The 26,715-nt window shown below is 58.4% G+C and overlaps 1 protein-coding gene across 6 annotated transcripts in view; it reads right to left on the bottom strand.

Annotated features, from left to right (window-relative positions):
* GSE1 (Gse1 coiled-coil protein) overlaps positions 1-26,715 on the bottom strand; it is a 504,956-nt gene that overhangs the window by 209,091 nt on the left and 269,150 nt on the right. For 2 of the 6 annotated variants that reach the window (XM_010333675.3, XM_010333678.3), the window contains exon 1: positions 5,255-5,608. The exons of the other annotated variants lie outside the window; for them this stretch is intronic. In XM_010333675.3, the coding sequence (XP_010331977.1) occupies positions 5,255-5,297 (43 nt within the window). In that variant the 5' untranslated portion in view covers positions 5,298-5,608. Of the gene's footprint in view, positions 1-5,254; positions 5,609-26,715 lie in introns of those variants that run through there. 6 annotated transcript variants of the gene reach the window in all.

Genomic DNA, 26,715 nt, shown 5'->3' with positions numbered 1-26,715 from the left:
GTTTCACATCAGTTCACATTCCAAGGTTCCTAGCAGATGTGAACTTTGGGGGTGGCCCTATTCAGTGCAGTGCAGCTGGTCAACGCCACCAGCACACTAAGATCAGCCATTCTTCCAGCTCATACTCTTAGACATCAGTAGATCCGGAGAGACAGACGCTCTTGCCAGCATCTGTTCTGCGTGGCTCCAGGCAGGAAAGGGAGAGAGACGGCCCTCCCTCTCCCAAAGCTCTCTAAGATGACCCTTCTAGGTGGCATAGGCTCAGAAGGGCCCTATGAGGCTGGGCGTGGTGGCTCGAGCCTGTAAGACCAGCACTTAGGGAGGCTGAGGAGGTAGATCACTTGAGGTCAAGGGTTCAAGACCAGCCCGGCCAACATGGTGAATCCCTGTCTCTACTAAAAACACAAAAATTAGCCAGGCATGGTGGCGCACGCCTGAATTCCCAGCTACTCAGGAGGCTGAGGCAGGAGAATCACTTGAACCCGGGAAGTGGAGGTTGCAGTGAGCTGAGATTGTGCCACTGCGCTCCAGCCTGAGTTTCAGTGAGACTCTGTCTAAAAAAAAAAAAAAAAAAAAAAAAAAGAAGGGGAAGAAGGGCCCTAGGAGAAGCTGGTCCAGCCCTTCAAGGGGTTAGGGAGGCTGAGGCCCTGAGAAGCTTCACGCCTTACCCAAGGTTCTGGAATATTCCCTGTTCCTCCAGGGCTTTCCCACCTTCTTGTGGTCCAAGGAACCCCAAGCACAGAAACAGCTGAGACCCGACAGGTGAGAATCAGTCTCCCATCAGGACCTCTGTCAAGAGGTTCAAGGTGGGCTATGGCTCTCAGGAGGAGGCCAGGGGGTCCCTCCAGGAACACAGTGACGGATGGGCAGAGACGGAGCCCTCACTGGCATGAGAAGGCGAGTCTGCACCCCCCAAACTCGCCACCCCGCGTTCTCTTCTGTCCCCTCTGTGCAGCTTTCAATGCGGACAGTGTCTCAGGTCCCAGCACAGAGACGCGCCGACACTCAGTAAGTACTCCCTGTGTTGTGACCATAGTTCACACAAATCGGCCATCCACTCCAACACCCCTAGCAGGTAAGTGGTATTCCTGAAAACATCCAGAAATTCTTTGACACTCTTCCCAGCTGGAAGGGGTATCTCCGCACCCTCCCCGTGGACCTGGGCAGGCTTTGGTGACTGTCTCCGTAGAAGTGATGCCACGTGACCCCTGTGGCTGGGTCAGGAAAGGCCACACAGCTTCTGTGGGCCTCTCTTGGGACAGTGGCTCTGGGAGCCATGTAAGATGTTCAGTTAAAGTCACCAGGTTGCGAGATTCTGGGGGTGAGACCAACCCAGCATTCTCGCCCCACCCATTTGAGTCTTCCCAGCCCAGACACCAGGCACAAGTACAGAATCGGCAAGATGACCCCCTAACCCAGCTCCCATCTCACTACAGCCACATAAGACCCCCGAGAGAGCTGCTACCTGCACCCCCGGTTTCACGAGCAAACAAAATGTTCATTCTTATTTTATGCCCAGGTCTTGGGGTAGCTTGTTACATAACAACAGCTGACTAGAACAAGACAGTTGTCACTTTATTTCCCCTTTTATAGATGAGGAAACCGAGGCACAAAGAGGCTAAGTGTCTTGTACACAGCCAGTAAGAGGCAGCAGCAGGCAGCAAACCCAGGCTGGCTGGCTCCGGACCCTCGCTCCCAGTGGCTCGGCCAGGCAAGGGTGAAGACACGGGCGTATACACTATCCAGCAGGGGCCTGCAACGCTCAGCCAGCTGCTGGAGGCCAGGACCTGGGGCCAGTCTACAGCCCACCCTGCCCTGCTTCCTGCCCAGCCTCCTCTTCTTTTTTTTTTTCTTTTAAAGACGGAGTCGCCCAGGCTGGAGGGCAGTGGTGTGATCTCAGCTCATTACAACCTCCGCCTCCCAGGTTCAAACAATTCTCCTGCCTCAGCCTCCCAAGTAGCTGGGATTACAGGTGCCTGCCACCATGCCTGGCTAATTTTTTTTTTTTTTTAAATTTACTAAGATGGGGTTTCACCATCTTGGCCAGGCTGGTCTTGAACACTTCACTTCGTGATCCACCCACCTTGGCCTCCCAAAGTGCTGGGATTACAGGCGTCCGCCACCCCGCCCAGCCCAGCCCAGCCCTTCATTTCAAAGCACAGTGAGAGGCTGGCTACCAGCACCTGGGCCCTTGCGGAGCGGGTCAGGTGGCAGGCAGCCGGGTTACTCTGACCTGGCTTTGGAGATGATCCACCCCATGTCCTTCCAATACTGACCACGTGTTCCACCAAAGTGCCTGTGTTCTCACATTCCCACAGCTGGCCACTGTCAGTGAGACGTGAACCTACCCTCTGGGCCCCAAAGGAAAACTGAAGCTCTTAGGCTGGGTCCACAGCCCTGCCAATGAGCTCATCCACCCACGGGACTTGGAAACAATTTTAAGGCATCCCAAAGTACAGACTGACTTCGGATGTGACTCTACTAATCATTAGAACAAAGAGCTCAATGAGTATCTGGGAAGTGGAGCCACTCATTGGTCTGGCCAGAAAAATGGTTATTCTCTATTCATCTGACATTTATTGGGCACCTACTGCATACTCAGCAGCTCGGAAGATTCTGAGATGAGAATGTAAAGGATCTTCTCTCAAGGAATGTCTGTCTGACAGGGAGAGAAAATAGCTACAAAATTCTACTGAGAAAAACAACACAGACCATGAGGAGGCAGGAGGGATGACTTATGGCTGGGCAGAATCTGGAAGGCTTCTTGGAGGAGGTGGCACTGAAGCTAGGCTTTGAGATATGGGGAATCAGGAAGGCACTTCCAGATGGAAGAAAAAATAGCAGCTGACATTCATGACACTGATAGTGTAAGATTATTAACTGAACTGATGCACTTATTCCTAGCAGGGCGAATACTGCCATCTGCATGGCATGAATGGGAGAATGTGGCACAGAGAGGTGAGGTCACTTGCCCCTAGTCACACAGCAGTAATGAAGGAGAACCCGGATGGGAGCCCAAGCCTGGCACTCTCCATGGTTCTATTACAGGCTTCCCTTACAGCCCAGGCACCAAGCGGAGATGCGGAGGGCCAGGGCACGGCACAGAAGAGGCATGAGATTCGGCTGGCAGGAAAGCTGGGGAGGCATGAGCTCCAGGAGGGTGGGGGGGCAGCCCCCAGAGGAGCCCAGAGTTCCCACCCAACTGCTGCATGCTCCCAGGAACCAGCGGCCATCCCAGACTCCTGGCTATCCAAGTGACTGGATCTTTCTGGAGCTGAAGGAAGAGGTGCCAGTGGCCACAGATGGCTAGTTGGAGGCGTGACCCTGAGAGGCACTGCCCAGACTCCCCCCAGCCTCTCCCCTTTGCACCTCACTAGTTGTGTGACCCTCAAAAACGAGCACTGCTTCCTCACTTGCAAAAGCAAGAGGGCGCGAAGCCATTGCCTTCCCCCTGACGCTGCCGTGAGGACCGAGGCGTGACCACAGGGAAAGGACACAGGACATCCCATTCTATCTGTAAGGTGCCCCGGCCGGCAACCACCCAGCGCTCAACACAGGCCTCTCCAGCTGGCATCCTCCTCCTGACTCCACTAGCTGGGCTTTGGAAACAAGGTGAGGGCCCTTCTAGCTCCACGAATGTCACCTCTGCACCTGGACAGGGGAGCCGGGGTGGCAGAGGGGGAACGGCATGGAATCCAACCACCACACCCTGCAGGCCAGGTACGCTCTCCGCCTGGGAGATGGTGGCGCATTCCCAAGGCTTTGTGAGTTCCCTGTGCAACCCGTGTGACCATCACCCCTGGGGAAAACAGAGACTCCCAGACACCGCATGACCAGGCCAAGGTCACACAGCTGGCGAGGGGCCTTCTGGGGTGGCCGAGGCCCTCCTCCACCAGCCGGGCACCAGGAGGAAGGGCGATCAGAGGAAGCCAGGCAGAGGGGAGCAGTGATCAAACACCCAAATAAGAAGAGAGTTTTGCAGGTTCACTTAGCTTCAAGGAAAAAAGCCTCCCCTTTTCTCTAAGCGGCTGCCCCCCACTCCGGCCCCCCAGGAGAGCACTGGAAACCGCTTAAGCCGACATCTGATGGACAGGGATTTGTTTTAAGCTCTTTCTACCCACTGGACTATAATCATCAACCGTTCTCGACCTCTCCACAAATGACTCTTTCTCCCCCTGAGTTTTCAAAAGGCAAAAAGCTTTAAAAGCTGCCGTTCAAACAGGCAGAGAGGTGCACACAGAGAGAGGAGGGGTGGGCAGGCAGGCGCGGCAGCCAGGAGGGGCCGGGCATGGGGGATGGCGTCCTCCCCCGGCTGCTGGCCTGGCTCACCTGGAAGAAAGACCCACAGGTGAGGTGCCCAAAGATCAGGATGGGAAGCAGCAGTCCTGAGGCCAGTGTCCCTGCCCATTCTGTCCCTGGAGCCACCCTGAAGGGACCTTGGTAGCCGGGGTCACGTTCAGTGAAGCCTCCTCTCTACTCCTCGCTCTGGCTGCCCCGCAGCTGGAGGACCTCAGTGGTCCGCTGCCAGCTTCACATCTTCACCTTTGTGGCACTGCCCGGGCGCCTCAGAGTCCCACTCATCCTCCCTCTGATGGGACTCACGGTGCTACCCACTCTGAACGGGCTCTGTGACTCTGACCCTCTCACTGCCCAACTGTGCCAGTGATATGAGGGCTTGATGCCAGGAGTTCTCTTCCCCAGGGAGCTGATGGGGCCCGGGGAGGGGGGTGATTGGGCACTTTGGGGAGGGGTAGGTTGAGAGTTCCAGCCCCACAGCCCACCCCCGGCCCACCTGTGCCAGCAAGAGGGGGTAAAGTCCACACACTCAGTCCCATTTCCCACCTCCCAGGTCCCTGCAGGCATGAGGGGCCCTGCCCGGGTTGCTGCCCACCTCCAGGGGACACATGGCCAGGCTAAGACAGAGCCCCGCGGGTCAGCAAGGTGGTGCCCGCTGGCCACGTCCTACACAGGTTCTGAGGGCAGCCTCTCTCCCACGCAGGCCTAGAGGCCACCCGGGCGCCGCCAGACAGCTGCAGTCAAGGCTTTTCTACTTGAGGAAACCAACCCAGGCCAGAGTTGACAGCGTGAGGAGGCGGCGCTGGGGAGCACGTGCGTGGCCTGAAGGTGACGGGGCTGAAGGGCGAGGCGGGGTGAGTGCGGGGCCGGGTCTCAGCCCCGGGGTGGGTGGCACGCCCCAGAAAGTTCCATCCCGGACCCCCCCTCCGGTCCACGGGGCGCTGAGCCGGGCACTTACTGAGGGTCTGCAGCAGAGACGACCAGGTCTTCATGCCCAGCATCCTGCGCCGCCCCCCGGGCCGCGGGACCCGGGGGCTCTAGGAGGGGCTGCGCAGCATGGCCCGCAGCGGCGGCAGCGAGCAGGAGGGGCGTCACGAGGCGGCCGAGGGCGGCCCGGAGGGGGCGGGGGAGACGGGGATGGAGCCGCCGGGCGGCCCTGCGCGGTGCGCCCTGCCCGCGGCGCGGAGCCCGGGGAGGGGCCGGGGCGCCTGGGGACCCCGCAGCCGCTCACGCCGCCCCCCGGCCCCGCGCCCCCGGCTTCACGCACCGCCAGCCGTGGCCGCGCGGCCGCCTCGCAGCCGCCACCTCGTCCCCCGCCCGGCCGGCGCCGCCTCCCGCCTCCCGCCGCCCTCCCGCGCCGCGGCGCCCCCGCCGCCCTCCCCCGCCCGCGCTCCCCGGGCAGCCCCCGCTCCCCTGCACTTGATAACGCGCTTGTCAAGACTGCTGAGTTGTTCCTGACCTCTCCCCCGCCGCTGCTAATTAAGGCTCCGCCGTGACAGTTCAAGTGCCGAGCATCAAGTTTGCAGAACCAAAGCCTCTAATTGGGGCCGCTTTTCATTTCTGCCTCCCCCGGGCTGGGGCTCCCCAGACCTGGGCACTGGCGCATTTTTCTTTTGTATTTTTCATCAGGGAGGAGGAGGAGGAGAAGGACAGGCAAACAACCAAAAGGCTGAGGGTAGGGAGGGTGGTCCCCCTCCTGCCCCGCGAAAGCCAGGTGGCGGCCACCGGACTCCTCCCTACCAGCCGACCTCACATCTCTCCTAAGCCAGGGGTCTCTGAGCTCCCTGACCTGGGCTTTAAGGAGCTGAGTCCATCCTACAGGAGGCGGCTGCAGGGGAGACCTCCCCGCCCCCCCCCCCACACCCTCTGCTTGCCTGGCGGGGGTTGGGGGGGCAGACCCGAGACTGGGCGCTGGGGGCAGAGGGTGTGTGCAGCTCTGGTGTCCACAGCCCTGCAGAGCACAGCCTCCCTGCCCCAGTGGGGAGGTGTGCTCAGCCTCAGCCCCACTCCCCAGGACCGCTGGCCTCTCCTTTCCAGATAAGTGCTGTGAGCACCGAGCCTCTAAGTGACTCTTCAAGCTGCCTTTCTCCTCCACCGCCTACTAAATCAAGCTGTGCTGAGAGCCACAGGCTGGGAGGAGAGCAAGAAGGAGGGGCAGGGCTGCCTGCTGCTCCCCGGAGCCAGGCCGGGGTGAGGGCTGGGAGAAGGTCCAAGGGGAGGGGAGCCGAAGGGAGGAGAGGAGGAGGCCCAGCCCCTGGGATGGGAGAGGGAAGCTGCAGGAGGTCTAGAGAGGCTGGCTGGCGAGGCCTCTCAGCTCAGAATCCTGGAGCTTCAGGCAGCACTGGGATTATGGCTTTCTCAGCCTGCTGATGAGCCTGAGAATTCCAGGTGATCCTAATTAAATGGGGGACCTTCGTCTGAGCCACTATCCAGGCGCTTCTTACACGAGTCAAGCTTGAGAAACAACCATGTACACCAGGGGGTCTCCAACCCCTCCAAACAGATTAGAACCACCTGGGTGCTTTTAAACCACACCCACCCTTTGCCTGGGCCTTCACCCAGACCAATGACATCACACCTCTGGGCACGGACCCAGGCACTGGTATTTTCTAAAGCTCCCTGTGGGTTTCCAATGTGCAGCCAAGGTACAGACCCTTTGTTCCAAGCCAGTGGCTCTCAAAGGAGAGGGGGTGGTGGCTTTGTACCCCAGAGCGTAGTTAGCAACCAGTGTCTGCAGACATTTTTGATTGACACAACTGGGGGTCACAGTGCTGCTGGCACCTGGTGGGTGGAGCCAGGGATACTTCTAAACACCCTGCATCGGACAGAACAGCCCCCACACCGAGGAAGCAGCCAACCCCAATGTCAGCAGTCCCAAGGTTGAGAAACCCAGGGTGAGCCCATCCGCCACCAGGCAAAGACCCTTTGGAAACCTCTTCCACTGTGCCCAGCTCAGGGCTTGCCCGAAGCAGCTGCCCCCTAAGAGTGTGGGCAGAGAGGGTCTCTGAGTCTCCTTCCCACCAGGCTGCCTGCTGTCAGCCTGTGACTGCTTGGTTATAATTGCTTCCTGTGTTAAGCTGAAATCTCCCTAACTTTTACCCCACTGGGCCAATCTCTTTCCCCATCTGTCATCAGATTTCACATCCTTATTTGCAGACCACTCTCATGGTCCCCTGGGTGTGAACTGTCTCAGCAGACTCTCCTCACCCCACCCCAGATTCCTCAGCTCCTTCTCCATGGATGTCCCTGGTTATGTGGCTGTGAACAGCCTCCTGAAGTGCAGGACCGCAGGACCGCAGGACCGCGCCTGCCCATGGGTGCTCTGCCCTGGACTCCCATACCCCCCATCTTTTCAAGCCTTAGAAGTGACATCAGCTCAGGCAATGAGAGGTCACTGCCGGCTCTTGCCCAGCGTGGAACAGCTGAGGCCTCAGTGAAGACCCTCACTTTCTGCTTGCCAGTTTCCTTCTGAAACCAAGTGCTGGGCTTTCCACGAACTACCTTGCAATTTACCAAGCGCTTTCTTCCCAGTGCCCAGCAGATGAGCAAGATAATGCGGTTTCTAAGGCTGAATCATCCTGTGTCCCTCCCTTGAGGGTAGAGCCTGGTGGTCACCCCTGATGGACAGGACAATCTGGGGAGTTTAATACCAGGCTGGGTGGGCATGGTGGCTCATGCCTGTAATCCCAACACTTTGGGAGGCTGATGTGGGCAGATCATGAGGTCAGGAGTTCGAGACCAGCCTGGCTGACATGGTGAAACCCCGTCTCTACTAAAGAGACAGAAGATTAGCTGGGCATGGTGGTGTGCACGTATACTCTCAGCGACTTGGGAGGCTGAGGCAGGAGAATCACTTTAACCCGGTAGGCGGAGGTTGCAGTGAGCCGAGGTCACATCATTGCACTCCAGCCTGAGCAACAAGAGTGAAACTCTGTCTCAAAAAAAATAAATAAATAAAAATAAAATAAAATACCCAGCTGGACACTACCCCTGAGCAGCTGCATCAGAATCTCTGGGGAAGGGGCCCAGGCACCAGCATGTCTGCCCCCGGGTGCTTCCAAAGGTGCAGCGACGGCTGAGAACGGCTGCTGGAAGGATCAGGGGCTCAAGGCCTTCCCCAGGCCAGCCCGTTTGACCTTGAACACACTTGTATTTCAGGCTGGTGTGTCTACAGGGAGTGTTTATCTGGTCAAGGGATGTGGGCCGGGAGCCGGCATCCCCAAAGGACAGCATGTCCTTGCTAGTCGGAGGTCTGGCGCTGGTGAAGGTATGTGCACTGCTGGGCCCCGGGGGCCACGCACCCCACCGGGAGGACAGGATCCCAGGGAACAGCGTTTGCTTTCTGGCAGAAACTCTTTGAGAAGCTGCTGGGAGGAGCCAGTAGCCTGGACTGAGCTCCAAGCAGGCCATCCACTCACTGTGTGAGCTGGGGGAGTAGCTCAGCTTCCCGGGGCGTCAGCAGCCTCCTCTGTGAGGGAGGGGTGAATGCTTGCTCAGCCGTGCACAAAACAAGTGCTCAAAACCAAAAAGGGAAAGCCCCTGGGGAGGAGAAACGGGTCTTCACGGTGACCTGCCCAAGGCCACATGAATTTGCAGGGCCTTGGTATACTCATCTGCAGAATGGGCAGACTGGGCTCAATGACTCCCTGGAGTCCCCTACGTCTCAGCGAGACCTTGGCATGAATTAACAGGCCACAGCCACTGCTCACTAAGCACATAGGCAAAGGAAACCCAGCAGGGCGTGACAATGGATGCCCTGGCCTCTCAGGGGTGAAAGGGCAGCTGGGTGGTTTGTGCTCTAAGCCCCTAGCAGCCAATGGGATGGTGATGGGAGCCAACAGGAGCCCAGGGAACAGGGCTGCCATGGACAGTTGTCCAGATTGTTCACTGCACAAGAGCTCCTGGAGGAAATGGCAAGCGGGAGCTGAAACCCAGCACTCACTCTATTCTTCAACAAGCACCTGGGCATGGGACGGGTCTGCCTGAAGCAAGGGGCACCTTCTAATTTGCACAGAGGAGCTGTATGGGCAGGTGGGGGCCCTGTGGAGGGGCGACCGGTGGCTTCCCAATTCCTGCCCTCCCAGCTCCAAAGCCCTTTCCGAGGAAAACGTTCCCTTAAGCAGACTAGACTTACAGCCTCCCAGGAGGGACACAGACTCTTACAGTCATGGGAAGAGCCAGATGCCTGACACCTACAACTCCCGGACTCATGTGGAGACACAGACGGTGCCCAGGGGGGGCATTTGGGGTTGGCAGGGTGGTGATTCTAGATAGATTCCACCTGCCTCCTGATTCTGCCCCATGCCATCGTTCTGGGTGAATGAGCGCAGGCGGCATCAGAGGCCACTGTGTAAGCAGAGGATGTGAGCCAGGCACCACAGGCAGCAGCTGACAGAAAGCCTCAGTCCCTGCCCAGGCCCTGGGCACAGGGTGGCGGGAGTGAAAGCGGTTAATACTCCTGAGAGTGTGTAGGACACAGCTCCCTCCACCCAGACCTGCGGGCAGGTGGCACGGTTTCTCTGGGGCAGGAGGCTGGGCACCTCCTTGCCGAAGGTGAAGGAACACCTCTCCCTTCTGGACTTGGATGGAGGATTAGCAGCAGGATGAGGAGGCCCCAGGCTCCCTGAACCCAAAGTGACTTAATCCCTCCTGCAGCACAGGGGGCCTCACGCTTTGAGAAGCACCGGGGGTCAGGTGTGGTGGCTCATGTCTGTAATCCCAGCACTTTGGCAGACCAAGGCAGGCGGATCACCTGAGGTTGGGAGTTCGAAACCAGCCTGACCAACATGGAGAAACTCCGTCTCTACTAAAAATACAAACATTAGCTGGGTGTGGTGGCAGGCACCTGTAATCCCAGTTACTCGGGAGTCTGAGGCAGGAGAATCGCTTAAACCCAGGAAGAAGCAGATTGTGGTAAGCTGAAATCATGCCATTGCACTCCAGCCTGGGCAACAAGAGCAAAACTCCATCTCAAAACAAAGAAGCAGCACCAGGATCCCCAGCGCGGCTTGGGAGAAGCCTTGCTCTGCCGCCCAGCGTTTCTCATTTAGCAGGTCTGGGGCGGGGCCTGAGAATCTGCATTCCTAATGAGTTCCCAGGGGAACCCCACTTTGGGAACTGCTGCTCTGGTGTGATAGCCACCTGCAATGTGGAAGCCCCAGCTAACTAGCAGCCCATCAACAGGAGATTCCCCTGGACCCTGGGCCTCCATGCCCAGCTCCACTGCCCTCCCCATCTGGGCATCCTGGTACCGGGGACAGGGCCTCCATCTCTCCATGCCTTCTTCCAGTGCCTTCCTGTTTGGGCAGCATCTGCTCAGCTCTGGCTGCCATGGGGCGCATCCTGCAGCTCCAGCTGTCGCGGGCTCCCCTCCAGGCACCTGCACCCACAGGCCCGTTTGTCCAAGTGGGGCCTCCTTCGTTTACCTGTGGCCTTGCATCTGCTACTTCAGCTGTGTTCCCAGGGCTGCATTCCTACCTTCTCCTTGAGGGCAGGACTCTCTGCCTTTTCTGGAATGTTCCATGGCAACCAGCCAGGGCCTATGCAAGGGGTCCCTGGAGCTGGAGGGGGGTCTAGAAATGGCTGGCCCAATTCCGAGCCCTGGGAGGCCAGGTCAGCGCCAGCTGGGGCTGCAGAGGGGACTCCAGGGAGGCCCAGAGCAGACGGTAGGGTATAGGGAGTAACATGCACCCAGCACCTCACTATAAGACAAGAACCAGGGCGTACCGGGATGGGTCAGTGCTGTGTGCCTCAGTTTCCTCACAGGTAAAACAGGGTCAATAATAGCTACTTCAGCCTCAGGCTCCCCTCTCTCCTCCGAGAGCGTCCTCCTCGCTCCGGGGTCCTGACTTTGCCCAGATAAGCTGGGACAGGCCTCTCCCCTCCCGTCCTCCCCACCCTTATCTGGCTGTGTGTGATGTGATCCCAGCAGCCGCTAGGGCAGACCCCGCTGCCCTTTCTTTTGGGGTCAGAGGAAAGTGAGAGGCAGGAAGGGCCTGGCTCACCCCGCAGCCACCCCAGGCAGGCAGCGATCTCAGGACACCCACTTCTGAGGTTCATTTGTCAGAAGATGCTTTCCAGCCCAACTGGCTAAGTCTTCCAGAAAGGAGGCTGCGGAAGCCCTTGGTCAGCTTTTCTGTTGGGAGTGGTTTCTTGTGACTCAGCAAGGCAAGGCCCATTTTGTCCTGGGCTGTTCTGCGAATGGCATCGTCTTTGGAGACACAGCCTGCCCGTGGTCTCCCCTGTGAGTCCCACTGTCCCTGGCAATGGCGGGGTTCGGGATGTTGCAGGGCACAGAGGGCAGGTTCGCCCTGCCAGGACCTAGTGGGGCCCTCACACCAACGCTTACCCAATGCAGCCTCCCTCCCTCCCACGAAATGCTTAATCTTCTTTAAATACCACTTAGCTGCCTCAAGTCCTTTCTGGATGCTGAGCAAAGATCGCAGACCACACACACACACACAGTAGGAAAATGACTGTCCCCTCTCTGTCCTCAGGGTACTTGGGGACTTGCAGTGGGGTCTGCGTCCCTGCCCCACCAGCCTAGACTTCCTGGCCATGTGAAATGGTGGACTGCCTGCTGCTGAAGGTACAAGCAGTTTGGAAATCCCAGCACATAATCTGGAAGGCAGAGGGTGGTGGAGACGGCTGAGCCCCCATTGTTCCACAACAAGCTGAAAGGTCCCACCTCCACGTCCTCCCTCCCGCAGGCCCTGCCCCCTGGAATGCCCCCTCTCCCTCTGACTTCGCCTCACCAGATCCTGACGCCCCAGCTCCACTGCTTCTCAAAACCAAATTATCACGCTGTCGACAGACCCACTTTGCACCCCATTACAAGATACCAGGGGTCTGGCCCAGGTGTCCTCCAAAATACTGTCCTACCCGTCAGTGACCCTCCTCTGAGCCAGGACTGGGTTAACTCGGGGAGGCACAGCTTCCTGTGGACACGTGAGGATGAGTTGAGTTGAGAGGCAGGGCCAGACGCCCAAGTTCAAATCCTAGCTCTGTCACTCACAACTGGGTATCCTCAGGCAAGTCGTTCACCTCTCTGAGCCTCACTTGACTTATCTCTAAAATGGGGACACTGTGAGTTTATTTGTAAGGCGCACAGAGCAGGGCCTGACCCCAGGGGTAGGCTGGGTCCCTGGGAGGGAAGGGCATTCGGCCACGATGGGGTGAGGCAACAGCATGGGCTCCTGGCCGGCATGAGATTGGAGAGAGCACGGGACACCTTCACAACCAGACAGCTGCCGGCACGCAATGGGTAGCATTTCCCCCAAGTTCGTCAGAAACTGAGAGCAGAGCTCCCCAACATGTGAAGTCTTGGCCACCTGAAGTCTCCTGCAAGGGAGGCAGCTTGCAGTGCGCCAGGCTGCCTGGGTCTGTCTTTGATCTGAGACTGAGCTGCCACTTCCACGCGGGGCTGAGTTGCAGGGCAGATAACTGGGGGCCCCCACATGAGCAGGGGCCCTGCTTGCCCTTCTGTGTCCTGGGCAGCTGCTGTAAACCCCACACTGGTCTGAGCACGGGGTGTGAGTGGCCCCTGGGGTCTGCCGTTAGAACACCCCAGCTCCACCCCCAGCTCCACACTGAAGTTTCTGTTTCTTTTCTTTTCTTTTTTTTTTTTTTTAAACACCAGGTTTTGCTCAATCTCCCAGGCTAGAGTGCAGTGGCACAATCTTGGCTTACTGCAGCCTCAAACTGCTGGGCTCAAGCGGCCCTCTGGCCTGTCCCCCCAGTAGCTGGGACTATAGGCATGTGCCACCACGCCAGGCTGAGTGGAGTTTTGGAGTCTGTTTTCTTACCTGTAAAGAGGGACCCTGGGGTCACCTTGGAAGAGAACGAGGGCCTGCTCTGAATAACCATCACCTCAAGTCCCTCCTCTGACACTTACGGAGCCTCATGGGATGTCCCTGTGGCCCCATAGAAGAGGAACTGGAACATAAGGTGCCTGCACAGAACTTGGCACCCAGAAGGTTGACTTGTGGCTCTCCAGACAGATCTGTCCACACCCTCACCCCGCGCCTGCACAGGTGACCTCGCTAGGAGGCAGGGGTTCTGCAGAAGTGATGAACTCAAAGCTCCTGAGATTAGCTCGTTCTTGATGAGAATGGGCTCCACACCTAGGGAGGAGGGCCCTTATGAGACACAGAGGAGACACCAGATGACGGAGGCAGAGCCTGAAGGGTTGCGTCTACACGGCAAGCAGTGCCAGTGTGGCTGGCACGCCCAGCAGCTGGGAGGGAGGCTGGAACAGGTCCTCCACCAGAGCCTCCAGAAGGAACCCATCAGCTGACACCTTGACGTTGGACATCTCCAGAGCCATGGGAGAATCAGGGTATGTTGTTTTGAGGCCCCCAGTTTGGGGCGATTCATTACAGCAGCCCCAGGAAACTCAGCCGGTGTCTGCCCAGGAGCCTGGCTGCATGGACGGATGCTCCAGGAAAATGAGCCCAGCCAAAAGGGCACTGTGGGCTCACTGGGCCCTGACCCTGCTGGCAGCTGGGGAAACTGAGGCCCACAGGCGTGCCCGGCCAGCCACCCGTCCCTAGCCATTGTGCCTTGGCTTGGGGCCGTCTGCTGGCTGCTCCCCCACTGCCACCACCAGGGCTGAGCATGAGGAACCCAGGGCCTGGGGCAGCCTTGGAGAGGCTTGGAATGGCAACAGTGTCAAGCGAGTGGGGCCAGTCCTGGTCAGACACACACCTGAGGGCCCTCCCAGAGCTGGGTGGGGTGTGATCACCTTGAGCAGGGGCAAACAGAGGTCTAGAGAGGGAAGGGGCTGAGCAAAGCAGGATCGCCCACAGGGAAGGCAGCGCCACCCCCTCTTCTCGGCCCCCAGGGTTCCAGACCTCAGATCAGGACCTGCCCAGCTGAACCTGGCCTTACTGGGGCCGGGCAAAAACCAGCTGGGGCTTCAGGAGCCACAGGAGCCCCAGCTCCACCACCTGATGGACCCACCAACGTCCTCCTGATGAAGGAAGTGTTCTCACACCTAAGCTGGGCCCCCCCCCCCCTCACTGCAAGCAGACCCATACTTTCACCCGCTCCACGGCCTCGCTTGCTACGGCCAGCCACCCCGGCCAGCAATATCACTGCCTCTGCCTGGCACGCCCCGGAAACCCCGTGCTGAGCCCTTCGTACGCACTGCGTCCATGCATGGCATAGTCTGCCCGGCCTCCGCGGAGGGAAGGGAGGTGGAGAAGGCTGGGCGGGCTGCCCAGGGTTCCCGGGCCACCACGTGACTTTACCACAGAGCTCCCCAAAACAGCTTTTCTTCACACCCCCATCAGCCGTGCCAATGTCTAAATCTAGAACCTTCCTTGGATGTGGGAGCTGGAAAGGACCACCTTACAGTGGCTAACCCCTTGCCCCCATTTTACAGTGGGGGACCCAGGCCCAGGGGCTTCCGTGACTCATCTATCCGAGATCACACAGAATCCCGGGGTCCCTCTGCCCTGGGCCTGCAGCACCGAGTACGCAAAACCAAAACACAGAGGCAAAATGCCAAACCACACAGCCAGAGACAGCCGAAAGCTCCCAGAAGGACCCTCAGGGCCCGCAGGGTGGGGTTGAAGGCCCCGAGTGACTGCCCAGCCCCACACCCAGCAATGCAGCGCTAACCTAGCCCAGTGCTGGCAGAGGGAGGGGTGCGGTCCCAGTTAACCAAATGAGGGGGGAGAGAAAACGCCACACGCTGCCAGCGTTCCGGCCACCACCCACCCGGGGTTCCTCTCTCCAGGAGCTGTGCTGAGGGTCTCTGGCTTCAAATCCTTCTCTGAGTTTCAGTGAGGCCTTAAGGGGGAGAAGACCACAGGCCTCCCGTGGGAACAGCCTGGGCCCACCGGGGCAGGGGATTCAGAGGAAGGAGACCGTTCCAGTGGGACGCAGCGGCAGCCCAGGCGTCCGGGAGAACCTGTGTCCTTTAGACCAGGGGCTTCCGGGCTCCCCCGGGGTAGCTTTGAAAAATCCCAGTGGCCTTACATCAGTCCCAGATCAACTAAGAGTCCGTAGGGGTGTGGCCTGGACATCAGCATTTGTTAGAGTGTGTCACCAGGCGATGGCCTGAGCTGCCAGACGGGGCGAGGCGGGGCCGGAGTGGGAACACACAGGCTCAGCACCGCTGTTCATTACCGGGACCTACTGGCACGTCCCAGCTCAAGAGAGTTGGGTAAATAAATAAATAACCGCACTGGCAGGGCCATCAAGCATCATCTCATTAGGGACGCGAGGAGTCAGACAGCTTGACTCTCAAAACATAATCGGCTTAATTGCAGGGCCCCGGTGCAGGCCAGGGCGGCAAACGGCCTCAGCACTCCCATTCGTTTCATTAAAATCCAATTATTCGCACCGGACACGGGTCTCTCTGGCAGGGACAAAGATGCATCTTCAGCTGTGGTCTAACCTGACACCAAGACACGGGCCTGGGGTGGGGACGCTTCTAGCTTACAGCACGAGGCCCTGCTTCCCCAGAGCCAGAAGCTCGGTGAGGGGGGCAGGCAGAGTCCGGCCTCTTGGGTGGCCTCTGGAGCCAGGTGGCCTGTTATGAGGAGCCTGGCAATGTGACTGTGGGCTCCAGTGTGTCCAACGGGAAACCATTTGTGGTGCGTCCACACAACGGTGCCCTTCTGCAACAGGAAGGAACCAACCACCAGCCTGCGCACCAACCACCATCAGCACACACCAGTCACCATCAGCACACATCACCCACCATCAGCACACACCAATCACCATCAGCACACACATCAACCACCATCAGCGCACACACCAACCACCAGCCTGCGCACCAACCGCCATCAGCACACACCAGTCACCATCAGCACACATCACCCACCATCAGCACACACCAATCACCACCAGCACACACATCAACAACCATCAGCACACACACCAACCACCATCAGCACATACCCCAGTCACCATCAGCACACACACCAACCATCAGCACACATATCAACCACCATCAGCACACACACCAACCATCAGCACACACATCAACCACCATCAGCACACACACCAACCATCAGCACACGCATAAACCACCATCAGCACACACCAATCACCATCAGCACACACATCAACCACCATCAGCACATACACCAACCACCATCACACACATCAACCACCATCAGCACACACACCAACCATCAGCACACATATCAACCACCATCAGCACACACCAACCACCATCAGCACATACACCAACCACCACCAGAACACACACCAACCACCACCAGCATACACTAACCACCAGTACACACCAACCACCACCAGCACACAGCAACCACCAACAACACACACACTAACCACCAGCACACACCAACCACCACCAGCACACACACCAACCACCAGCACACACACTAACCACCAGCACACACCAACCACCATCAGCGCACACACACCATCAGTGCACACACCACCACCAGCACACACACTAACCACCAGCACACACCAACCACCGTCAGCGCACACACACCAACCACCATCAGCACATACACCAACCACCATCACACACATCAACCACCATCAGCACACACACCAACCACCATCACACACATCAACCACCATCAGCACACACACCAACCACCATCAGCACACACACCAGTCACCATCAGCACACACCAACCACCATCAGCACACACACCAGTCACCATCAGCACACACCAACCACCATCAGCACACATACCATCAGCACACACACTAACCACCATCAGCACACACCAACCATCAGCACACACACCAATCACTATCAGTGCACACCAATCACCACCAGCACACATATCAACAACCATCAGCACACACACCAACCATCAGCACACACACCAACCACCATCAGCACACACCAACCACCATCAGCACACACCAACCATCACCACACACACCAACCACCAACAGCACATACACCAATCACCATCAGCACACCTCAACCATCAGCACACCCCAACCATCAGCACACACCAACCGTCAGCACACAGCAATCACCATCAGTGCACACACCACCATCAGCACACACCAACCATCATCACACACCAACCACCATCAGCACACACACCAACCATCAGCACACAGCAATCACCATCAGCGCACACACCATCAGCACACACCAACCATCATCACACACCAATCACCATCAGCACACACATCAACCACCATCAGCACACACACCACCCACCATCACACACATCAACCACCATCAGCACACACATCAACCACCGTCAGCACACACGCCAACCACCATCACACATCAACCACCATCAGCACACACCAACCACCATCAGCACACACACCACCCACCATCACACACATCAACCACCATCAGCACACACCAACCACTATCAGCACACACACCACCACCAGAGCACACACCAACCACCACCAGCACACACTAACCACCAGCACACACCAACCACCACCAGCACACAGCAACCACCACCAACACACACACTAACCATCAGCACACACCAACCACCACCAGCACACACACCAACCACCAGCACACACACTAACCACCAGCACACACCAACCACCATCAGCGCACACACATCAACCACCAGCACACACACCGACCACCATCAGCGCACACACCAACCACCATCAGCACACACCACCATCAGCACACACACCAAACACCATCAGCACACCCTAACCATCAGCACACACACCAACCACCATCAGCACACTCCATCAGCACACACCAATCACCATCAGCGCACACACCACCATCAGCACACACCAACCATCATCACACACCAATCACCATCAGCAAACATACCAACCACCATCAGCACACACCAACCATCGGCACACACAACCACCATCAGCACGCACCAACCACCATCAGCACACACACCAATCACCATCAGCACACACCAACCGCCAGCACACACATCAACCACCATCAGCACACACCAACCATCATCACACACCAATCACCACCAGCACATACATCAACCACCATCAGCACACACCAACCACTATCAGCACACACACCAACCACCACCAGCACACACTAACCACCAGCACACAGCAACCACCACCAACACACACACTAACCACCAGCACACACCAACCACCATCAGCGCACACACATCAGCACACACACTGACCACCACCAGCTCACACACACCATCAGCGCACACACCGACCACCATCAGCACACACACACCATCAGCGCACACACCGACCACCACCAGCATACACCAACCACCATCAGCACACACCAACCACCATCAGCACACACCAACCACTATCAGCACACACACCAACCACCACCAGAGCACACACCAACCACCATCAGCACACACACCAGCCACCACAGCACACATACCAGCCACCACAGCACACATACCACCAGTGCACATTCCAACTTGGATGGGTCTGAACCCTGGCACACTAAGCACAGGAGTCTTTGTACTGAACGCCTCCACCTACATGACATCCTAGCAAAGGTGACACAACAGAGTCAGAAAACAGACCCATGGCTGCAGGGGCTGGAGGTGGGGAAGGATAGCAGAAGGACACAGTGGGGTTTTCTGGGGTTGGACACAGAATTCTGTAAATCGAGCTGCTGGTTTTGCCACTGTATATGTTTGTGAGAATTCACCAAACAATACACTCAAAAAGTGTGAATGATCTTGTGCATAAGCTACATCTGAATAAACCCCATTTTGAGATGGAGTTTTGCTCTTGTCACCCAGGCTTGAGTACAGTGACGCGATCCCGGCTCACTGCAACCTCCACCACCTGGGTTCAAGCGATTCTCTTGCCTCAGCCTCCCTAGCAGCTGAGATTATAGGCACACACCACCACGCCCAACTAATTTTTGTATTTTTAGTAGAGAAGGGGGGTGGGTATTTACCACATGGGCCAGGCTGGTCTCAAACTTCTGACCTTAGGGGAGCTGCCCGCCTCAGCCTCCCAAAGTGCTGGGATTACAGGAGTGAACCATGGTGCATGGCCTGAGCCACCATGCCCAGCCAAACCTGGCTTTGAAAAAATATGTAAGGTGCCTAAAATAGAACTGGCCACAAAGTCCCCACCATGGTAACGGGATGGCTGGGCGCAGCTGTGCAGTTCCGATTCTACACTAAGGGGCTAGAGGGAGAAGGCCACTGGGGCTGAGACCAGGCCCTTCCTTCTGGGCCAAGCTGGGAGCCCTGGTGGGCACAGTGTGGCCAGAAGGGGAGCAGTGGGCAGAGGTGGCACAGCACACTTTCTGTTCTGTCCCCACCAGGGAAATGCTTATTATTGCCGGCACTATGGTCATCATCAGATTCACAAGGTGGATCTTCAAAAGCAACCCTTATATTTCCAGGAGACAGAATCAGAGAAGTCAAGCGATCTCTCCAAAGTCACACAGCAGCAATCCAAACCCCAGGCACGCTGGCCTCAGAGCTCCCAGCTCACAACCACTATACCTGGCCCCCTCCTCAAAGGCTACCAGTGTTTCCTGAACACATCTCAGCTGGGCTGGGAACGAGGCATTTGGGTGTCTTAAGTGTCCATTCCGGGAGAGAGGGCGGGAGCCACCTCCCACTGCGATTTCCAATCAACCTCACTTGGCGAGCGTTGCTCACCTCATCTGGGCCTTATGGAAATTGGATTCTCAGGTGACCCTGTGGCCAAAGGTGGCCAGGCTGGGCCATGACCGCAGCTGGATATGGGAGCCGGGCTCTGTTCTCCCCTGCCCCCGTGCTGCCTCGGCCCCGAGGCCGGCTGCCATCCCATGGAGGCCCTGAGGTTTCCCAGCCACCCCTTGGCTTTGTTTTTCTGGGCCCTTCCAGGCCCAGAACCATCCAGAAAAGTCAGTTAGGCCAGGAGCAGCTGCCTGGTGCCTCTTGAACAGCTCAGATGTGGTGCGCGGTGGGGACCCAAGCCAATACGCTGCCCCTAGGTGAATCGGGCACCATTAGAGTCACAAAGACCAATTAAAACGAGAGGAAAAACAGCCTTCCTTCTTCCAGGGCGCCCCGGCCAGCTGCTCCCTGCTCCCACCTCACTGGCCCCAGGGGCTGCTCCCGGCCCCGGTTTCCAGCCCGGTTCCCTCCTGCGCCCGGCCACCTGCCTTTGACAGAGTCAATATTGACGCCGGAGAGGCCTCCCGCTCAGGCGAGTGAGGGCGGAGGGGCGGAGGCGTGGGGAGAGGCAAACAGCTCCTGGATTTTCAACTCAATTGCTGCGAGGAGGATGAGAAATTGCCTTTCTGACCCAAAACCGGAGTTCACAGCTGCACTTCATTACCGATTTCTCCAGGAGGCCCTGGGAGAGGCTCGGCTCCGGAAGGGCTCACCTGTTAGCAGCAGCTGCCGCCTGCCTCTTTCATAAACACGTTGGTGGTTTCCTGCCCAGGGCTGCAGGGCCGGGGACGTGGGCGGCGTGGGGCGGGCTGCCAGCGGTGCCCCCGGAGCCCCCCCTCCATGCTCCTGCCAGTTTGCATTAACTTGGCAGATGGAGGGAGGAAGAGGCGCCAGATAAGTGCAGGAGGGAGAGGAAACGGCCACAGGTCTGGGTCGGCACTGCTCGCTTTAGAAGGGGCCAGCAGGTGAGGAACACGTCTTCCCCCTGCGGTCCTGCCTCACCTCTCCGTCTCCTGTGCACCACACAGGGCTAACAAGAGCACGACAGGTGACAGGAGCGCATCCAGGTACACAGTAGGTGCTCAGTAAGTGCTCTTGCCCCTCCTCGCTTACAGCTGCTCTCTCTGCTTTTGAAACACCACCGTTCAATATCTGGTCAACACTCAGAGAGCACAGGGTCCTGCACCCCAGGGGTCCTCTACCCTGGCTGTACAGCAGAATCATCTGAGAGCTTCCAGAAAGATCCCGAAGCCCGACTGTTCCCCAGAATCCCTAAGCTTTGGCCCAAGTATGTTTCCGGAGCTCCCAGGCAGCTGGAACACAAGGTGAGGCTGCGATGCTGTCTGGGGTCATTGTCATCTGGCCCTTCATGTCTGCACATCCTTTTCCAGAGAAGGGGATGCAGGCAGGGCAGGCGGAGGAGCCCGGAGCCAGGTGCCCTGCTGGGAGGAGGCCGAGGGCTGATGAGCCCTCACTGGCTGCCAGGCGCTTCTCTCCCAGCTTCTCCCCCTGCCATTAAGATGTGCAGTCCTGTTCCCTGCACTAAGCCACAGCAGGCCCTGAGGTGGCAGGAGGAGCTGTCAGTGAGAAGCTGTGTGACTCTGGGCAAGTCACTTGAGCTCTCTGGACCTTTGCTGATGAGCCTGGAGACTGAACCAGATGGCCTCCGAGCTGTGCCTGGAAGGCATCTCAGGCTTTGACCTCACGCCTAAAGGTGCAGATGGCTGCTACCTTTGGAAGGTTCAGCAGCTCAGTGCCAGCCTTTCATTTCTTCTCAGTCTCCACTGCTGCATACCTGGGTGATCCTGTAAGCCCCGAGCCCCACAGAGCCTCGGTGGCCTCATCTGGTGAGTGGGAAGATGTGACACCCCACAGGGTTGCTGTGAGGGTGAAATGAGGAAACAGGCATGGAGCAGGCGCCTGGCCCACGACGGCGACAGCTGGTGACAGCTGGTGTGTGTTGCGCACCTGCGTGAGCCACCTCCGCAGCCAGCCTCACCCTACGGCACGCCCCTGCAGCTGCTGCTTTTGGCTGCCCCGTTTTTCAGATGAGAAGATCGAAGTCCAGAGAGGTCACCTGTCCAAGGTCAAATAGTGGAGCTGGGACTTGAACTGTGAGCCCCAGCTCCTGGCCACTACACGCTTAAACGAGCCTTCTTCTGGTGGCTTCTCAGGGCTAATGGGACCTCAGAGTGGCTAGAACAGACAGTGGCCCAAGAAAGAATCCTTGTGGGGAAACAGGGTCCAGACCACGGAGGGCTGGGGGTGTGCACGTGCCTAATTGGTGCCTTCTTCCCCGAAGAGCAGGCAAGGTGGCCTGGCGTCGCCCTGGTCGCTGGGAGAGCCCACGGCATGGAAGCCCAGGAAGCAGTAGGGCAGAGCGCCTGACTCGAGAGGCCCAAGAAGGGTCACTGTCCCAGGCAGGCGGCTTTGTGTCCTGGCTCAACAAAGAGGCTCAGCTCAGGGAGTGTGCACGGCGCATGGGGCACCTGACAGTGTGCTGGAGGGCTCGGAGGAGTCAGGGTGGAGAGGGTGGGGGGCGGGGAGTGGGCACCGACAGCAGGAGAAGGATGTGTTCGAGCAGAGAAAAAAGGCCAGATGGGGACAGTCGGAGTGGGGTGGGGGATCCTGGGAGGAACCTTGGGGAGCACCAATGAGGAAACTGAGCCTTAGAGGAGCCAACCTGCCAGTGCACCCAGGAGGCAGGCTACTGCCCCCCACGCCTGCTCTTCCCTGGTGCCTCGGTTTCCCAGGGCTGAGCTCCAGTGCACAGTAGGTCTCCCCAGCACACAGGCAGAGAACCCACTCGATGGCATTTACCAAGCCCCCTGCATCCTGCAGGGCCCAGCCCTGCCCCGGGCCACCCTCTGCTCCCAACTCCTGCTGCTGTCCTTCCACAAAAGCCCAGTCATCACAGAACCCAGAGCTAACGCCAGGCCCACCCTGGCAAACAGGAGTGCCACCAGCAATGCCAGGGGTGGTCGTCTGCCCGTGCCTACCACGTGCCAGGCTATGGTCCAAGAGCTTACAGCAGATCATCTCCTTTAGGCCCCTCAGCAGCACCATGAGGTTCAGTTCTGTTTTAATCCCTGCTTGACAGATGGGGAAACTGAGGCAGAGTGTTGCAGCCACTGCCCAAGGTCTCACATCAGAGAGACCATGAGGTAATCAGGCCATCTGGTCCAAGAGCACCCATCTTTAACCAATGAGTGGAGGACCCAGCAGGGGACTTGTTGTCCTAGGAAATACAGGTCTTCCAGGGAACAGGCCCTGTCGTCCCAGATCTGACCCCAAACAGCTCCCTGCCTGCTGGGATGCCAGGGCCAGACGGGGCTCTCTGAAGCAATCCTACTACCAGTCAGGCTGCCGATGGCGCTGATCGCAGCAGCTAATGTTTACAGAACGCTCACTGTGTGTGCACCCAGGCACTCTTCCAAATGCTGCAAGCACAGCCATTACCCGTGGAACCTCCCAAGCCTGTTAGGTAAATGCCATTATTTGCCCATTTCACAGACCGGGCACTGGCAGCACAGAGAGGTTAGGACACCCGCCTGAAGACACACAGCGACCAGGTGTCAGTACAGGGATGTGAAGTCATCGGCCTGACCCCATCAAGCTGCAAGGGGGGCCCCCCAGCAGAAATCCCACAAGTGCAGCGTGGCTGCAGGGGCCAACGGGAGCAGGCCAGCAACCCCCCGGAGCGTCTGTGGGGCGCTCTCTCGAGCCAGGGGAGGGCTGCTGCTGCTGGCGTGCTCCCCAAGAGGCCAGGCCTTGCAAGAGAAGCAGAAATCTGTCGTTAACACAGTGCCAAACCCGAAGTGGCTGCTCCCAAGCTGCAATCCAATAAAAGTGCGGCTTGTCTATTTATCATCCTCGGGGCTTTTTATCACAGTGCAGATGGCTGCTACCTTTGGAAGGCTCAGCAGCTCGCTGCCAGCCGCCCGCCACGCAAAGCTTAGCTCAACAGAATCTGGGCCTGCACCTGTGAGGGGCCTGGGGACCGGCTGCCCCCCCCACCTCGCCATGCATGGCCGCCAGCGAGTACACAGGCGGTCCAGCCCACCGTTCCTGGGCCTCTCCCTGCAATGCCCAGGGCCTGTCTCCTTTGCGGAGCGGGGGTCGCCCGAACAGGGAGCAGCACACCCACCCCTCCGCTGTGCTAGCCGCAGTGGCGGCCACACCTGGTGTCAGACTCTACCCCATGTGGCAGCTGCTCCTGAGAGGGGAGAACAAGCAGCAAGGGACCCCATGGAGGGGGTTCAGGTGCATGGCACCACAATGCCCAGTGCCAGGCAGCTCAGAACAAGGAGGCCTATGGGTGCCACCAGCAATTCAGGCTGGAAGATAGAGCCAGGGAAGATCAAGGGCAAGGTGTGCAGAGGAGACAGCCCCCGCTCCCCGGACTGAGTGCGGGGGAACCCGAGGCATGAAAAGCCTCAAGATCATGGCTGCTGCTGAGCTGGTGGCACACCTGGGCCTCCTGTGACAGTGTGGGCAGTGGGGAGCACAGCCAGCGCCGCTGAAGCGGGCACGGGAGGGACACCTCAGGGTCAGCGATGCCCAGCTTCTGCTCCCACGCTGGAAACACTCAGTTGGAAGCAGGAGTGGGTGGCGAAGGGCAAGTGGGGGCCGGGACCCAGCACAGCGCTGGCACGAGAGGTCAGGCCTGTGCCAGGTGCTGGCTCCCGCCCCGCCGGTCGGTCACAGGAGGCATATTTTCTAGCCACGTGGAGCCTGGCTGTCTCGTGTGTGTACATGTGCATGTGTGCGCCAGTGTGAGGAGGGTTGGAGGATTTACCCCAACTGGCCGGCAGAGGTCCTGGGAATGGCTGCAACCAGCTACTGCGGCACGGCCAAGCTGGCAGGCTGTGACGTTTGCCCTCTGGCCTATAACCCAGGAAACAGAACACCCAAGTCCAGGCTTCCCCAGGCTGTCCCATGTCGCCTCTCCAACTAAACCAGACTCGGCAGCTCTCGATGCCAGCGGCCTCCTGAGTCCTTCCTGCCATCTCTCTCACCTCCCTGGACACAGCCCCTCACGGCCTTTCGAGACACTGTCCCCTGGTCGCCTTTGCTTATGTCCTTCGGCCTGCCTAGAAAGCACCCCCAGGCCGGGCGTGGTGGTTCACGCCTGTCATCCCAGCACTTTGGGAGGCCGAGGTGGGCGGATCACAAGGTCAAGAGATGGAGACCATCCTGCCCAACACGGTGAAACCCCGTCTCTACTAAAAATACAAAAATTAGCCAGGTGCGGTGGTGTGCGCCTGTAGTCCCAGCTACTCAGGAGGCTGAGGCAGGAGAATCACTTGAACCTGGGAGACAGAGGCTGCAGTGAGCTGAGATTGTGCCACTGCACTCCAGCCTGGTGACAGAGCGAGACTCTGTCTCAAAAAAAAAAAAAAAAAAAAAAGCCCCCCTCACCCTGCTCCTGCCTCCCAGAATGTGCCAACCACCTTCTGGGGCCCTCTTCATCACAGACACTCTCACGTAGGGCGGCCCAGGGCTTCTGCAGATGTGCTCTCTGGTCACCGCAGGTCACCAAAAGTGGACGCAATCTCAGCCTGCAGCAGAGCCAGGAGGTGAATCTCTGAGAGGCTGGGGCATCTGGGCAGAGGGCACTGGTACCTTCCTCGCTGGGCCATCCGGCTCCGAACGCTAGGCCCCTCGGGTGCGAGGACTCCCAGCAGGGAAGGCAGGCGGGTGGCGGTGGGGACGCAGCGTCACACCTCCTGGTGCCGTGCTTCGGTTCCCCGCTGCCCTCGGCACATGTCATGGGAACAGTGGGAAGCATCTGTCACCTATGCTTCCCCCTGAGTTTTTACTTTGTGTAATAATAAAATTTCTACTTACAATAATGACCGTTAATGCTTATCTACACATGACCTCGGGCCAGGATGTGCTTTCCAGCCATTTCCTCGCCAGAGCTCAGCAACACGGAGGAAGGGCACTGTCCTAGTTCTGTTTGACAGGTGAAGAAGTGGCCACAGACAGGTGAAGACACTGGCCCGAGGTCAGCCAGCGGGAGCCATGCACTGTGCTGCGCTGCCTCTCGGGGTGCAGGGGCCAAAGGGAGAAGCGGGCAAGGCGGGCCTGGAGGGGGTGGTCAGGGCCTGGCGAGCACGGGGTGCTGGGGACAGCCCCGCATGGAGTGGTCAGCCAGAAATGGGAGCTTCACTGGGCTGGCCAGTGTCCCCCACACATTCACATCCACCTGGAACCTCAGGCTAGGACCTTACTGGAAGGAGGATCTTCGCGGATGTCATCAATCTGAGATCTCAGATGGGACCATGCCGCTGTAGGGCGGGCCCTGATCCAGTGACCGGTGTCCTTGTAAGAAGAGAAGACACAGAGCTCACAGGGAGGACGCCACAGGCGGATGGAGCCAGAGGGCGGGGTGATGGCGGCCACAGCCTCAGGACATCATGGGTCACCAGCAGCCACCAGGGCTCGGAAGGGCCAAGGACAGATTTCCTCTAGGGGCCTCCAGGAGGAATCGACCCCACCAACACCTGGAAGCCAGACTTCCGGCCTCTGGAACCGTGAGAGAATGCATTCCCGCATTTTCAATGAAAACACTGTGGCAACACGTTACTACAGCCACTAATACGGGAGCTCCTGGGGTGGCCGCTGCCCAGCACGGGGCCAGGGACTGCCTCTCCACCTCACCGGGCGCCTGGCCCACAACGCCACGTGGGTGCCCTCTGGGTCTGCAGCAGCAGGCACAGAACCTAACAGCAGTCACGTCACACCCATCTCCTGCCAAGAAATCCCAACGACCCCTTGGCCAGACCCTAGATACTGTGCACCTCCCAGCCTCAGTTTACCCCACACTTCCCAACACATC

This window comes from Saimiri boliviensis, chromosome 1 (assembly GCF_048565385.1).
Source record: "Saimiri boliviensis isolate mSaiBol1 chromosome 1, mSaiBol1.pri, whole genome shotgun sequence".
NCBI lineage: Eukaryota > Metazoa > Chordata > Mammalia > Primates > Cebidae > Saimiri > Saimiri boliviensis.
The sequence above is the reverse complement of the archived record's forward strand: the minus strand, read 5'-3'. Positions and strand labels throughout refer to the sequence as shown.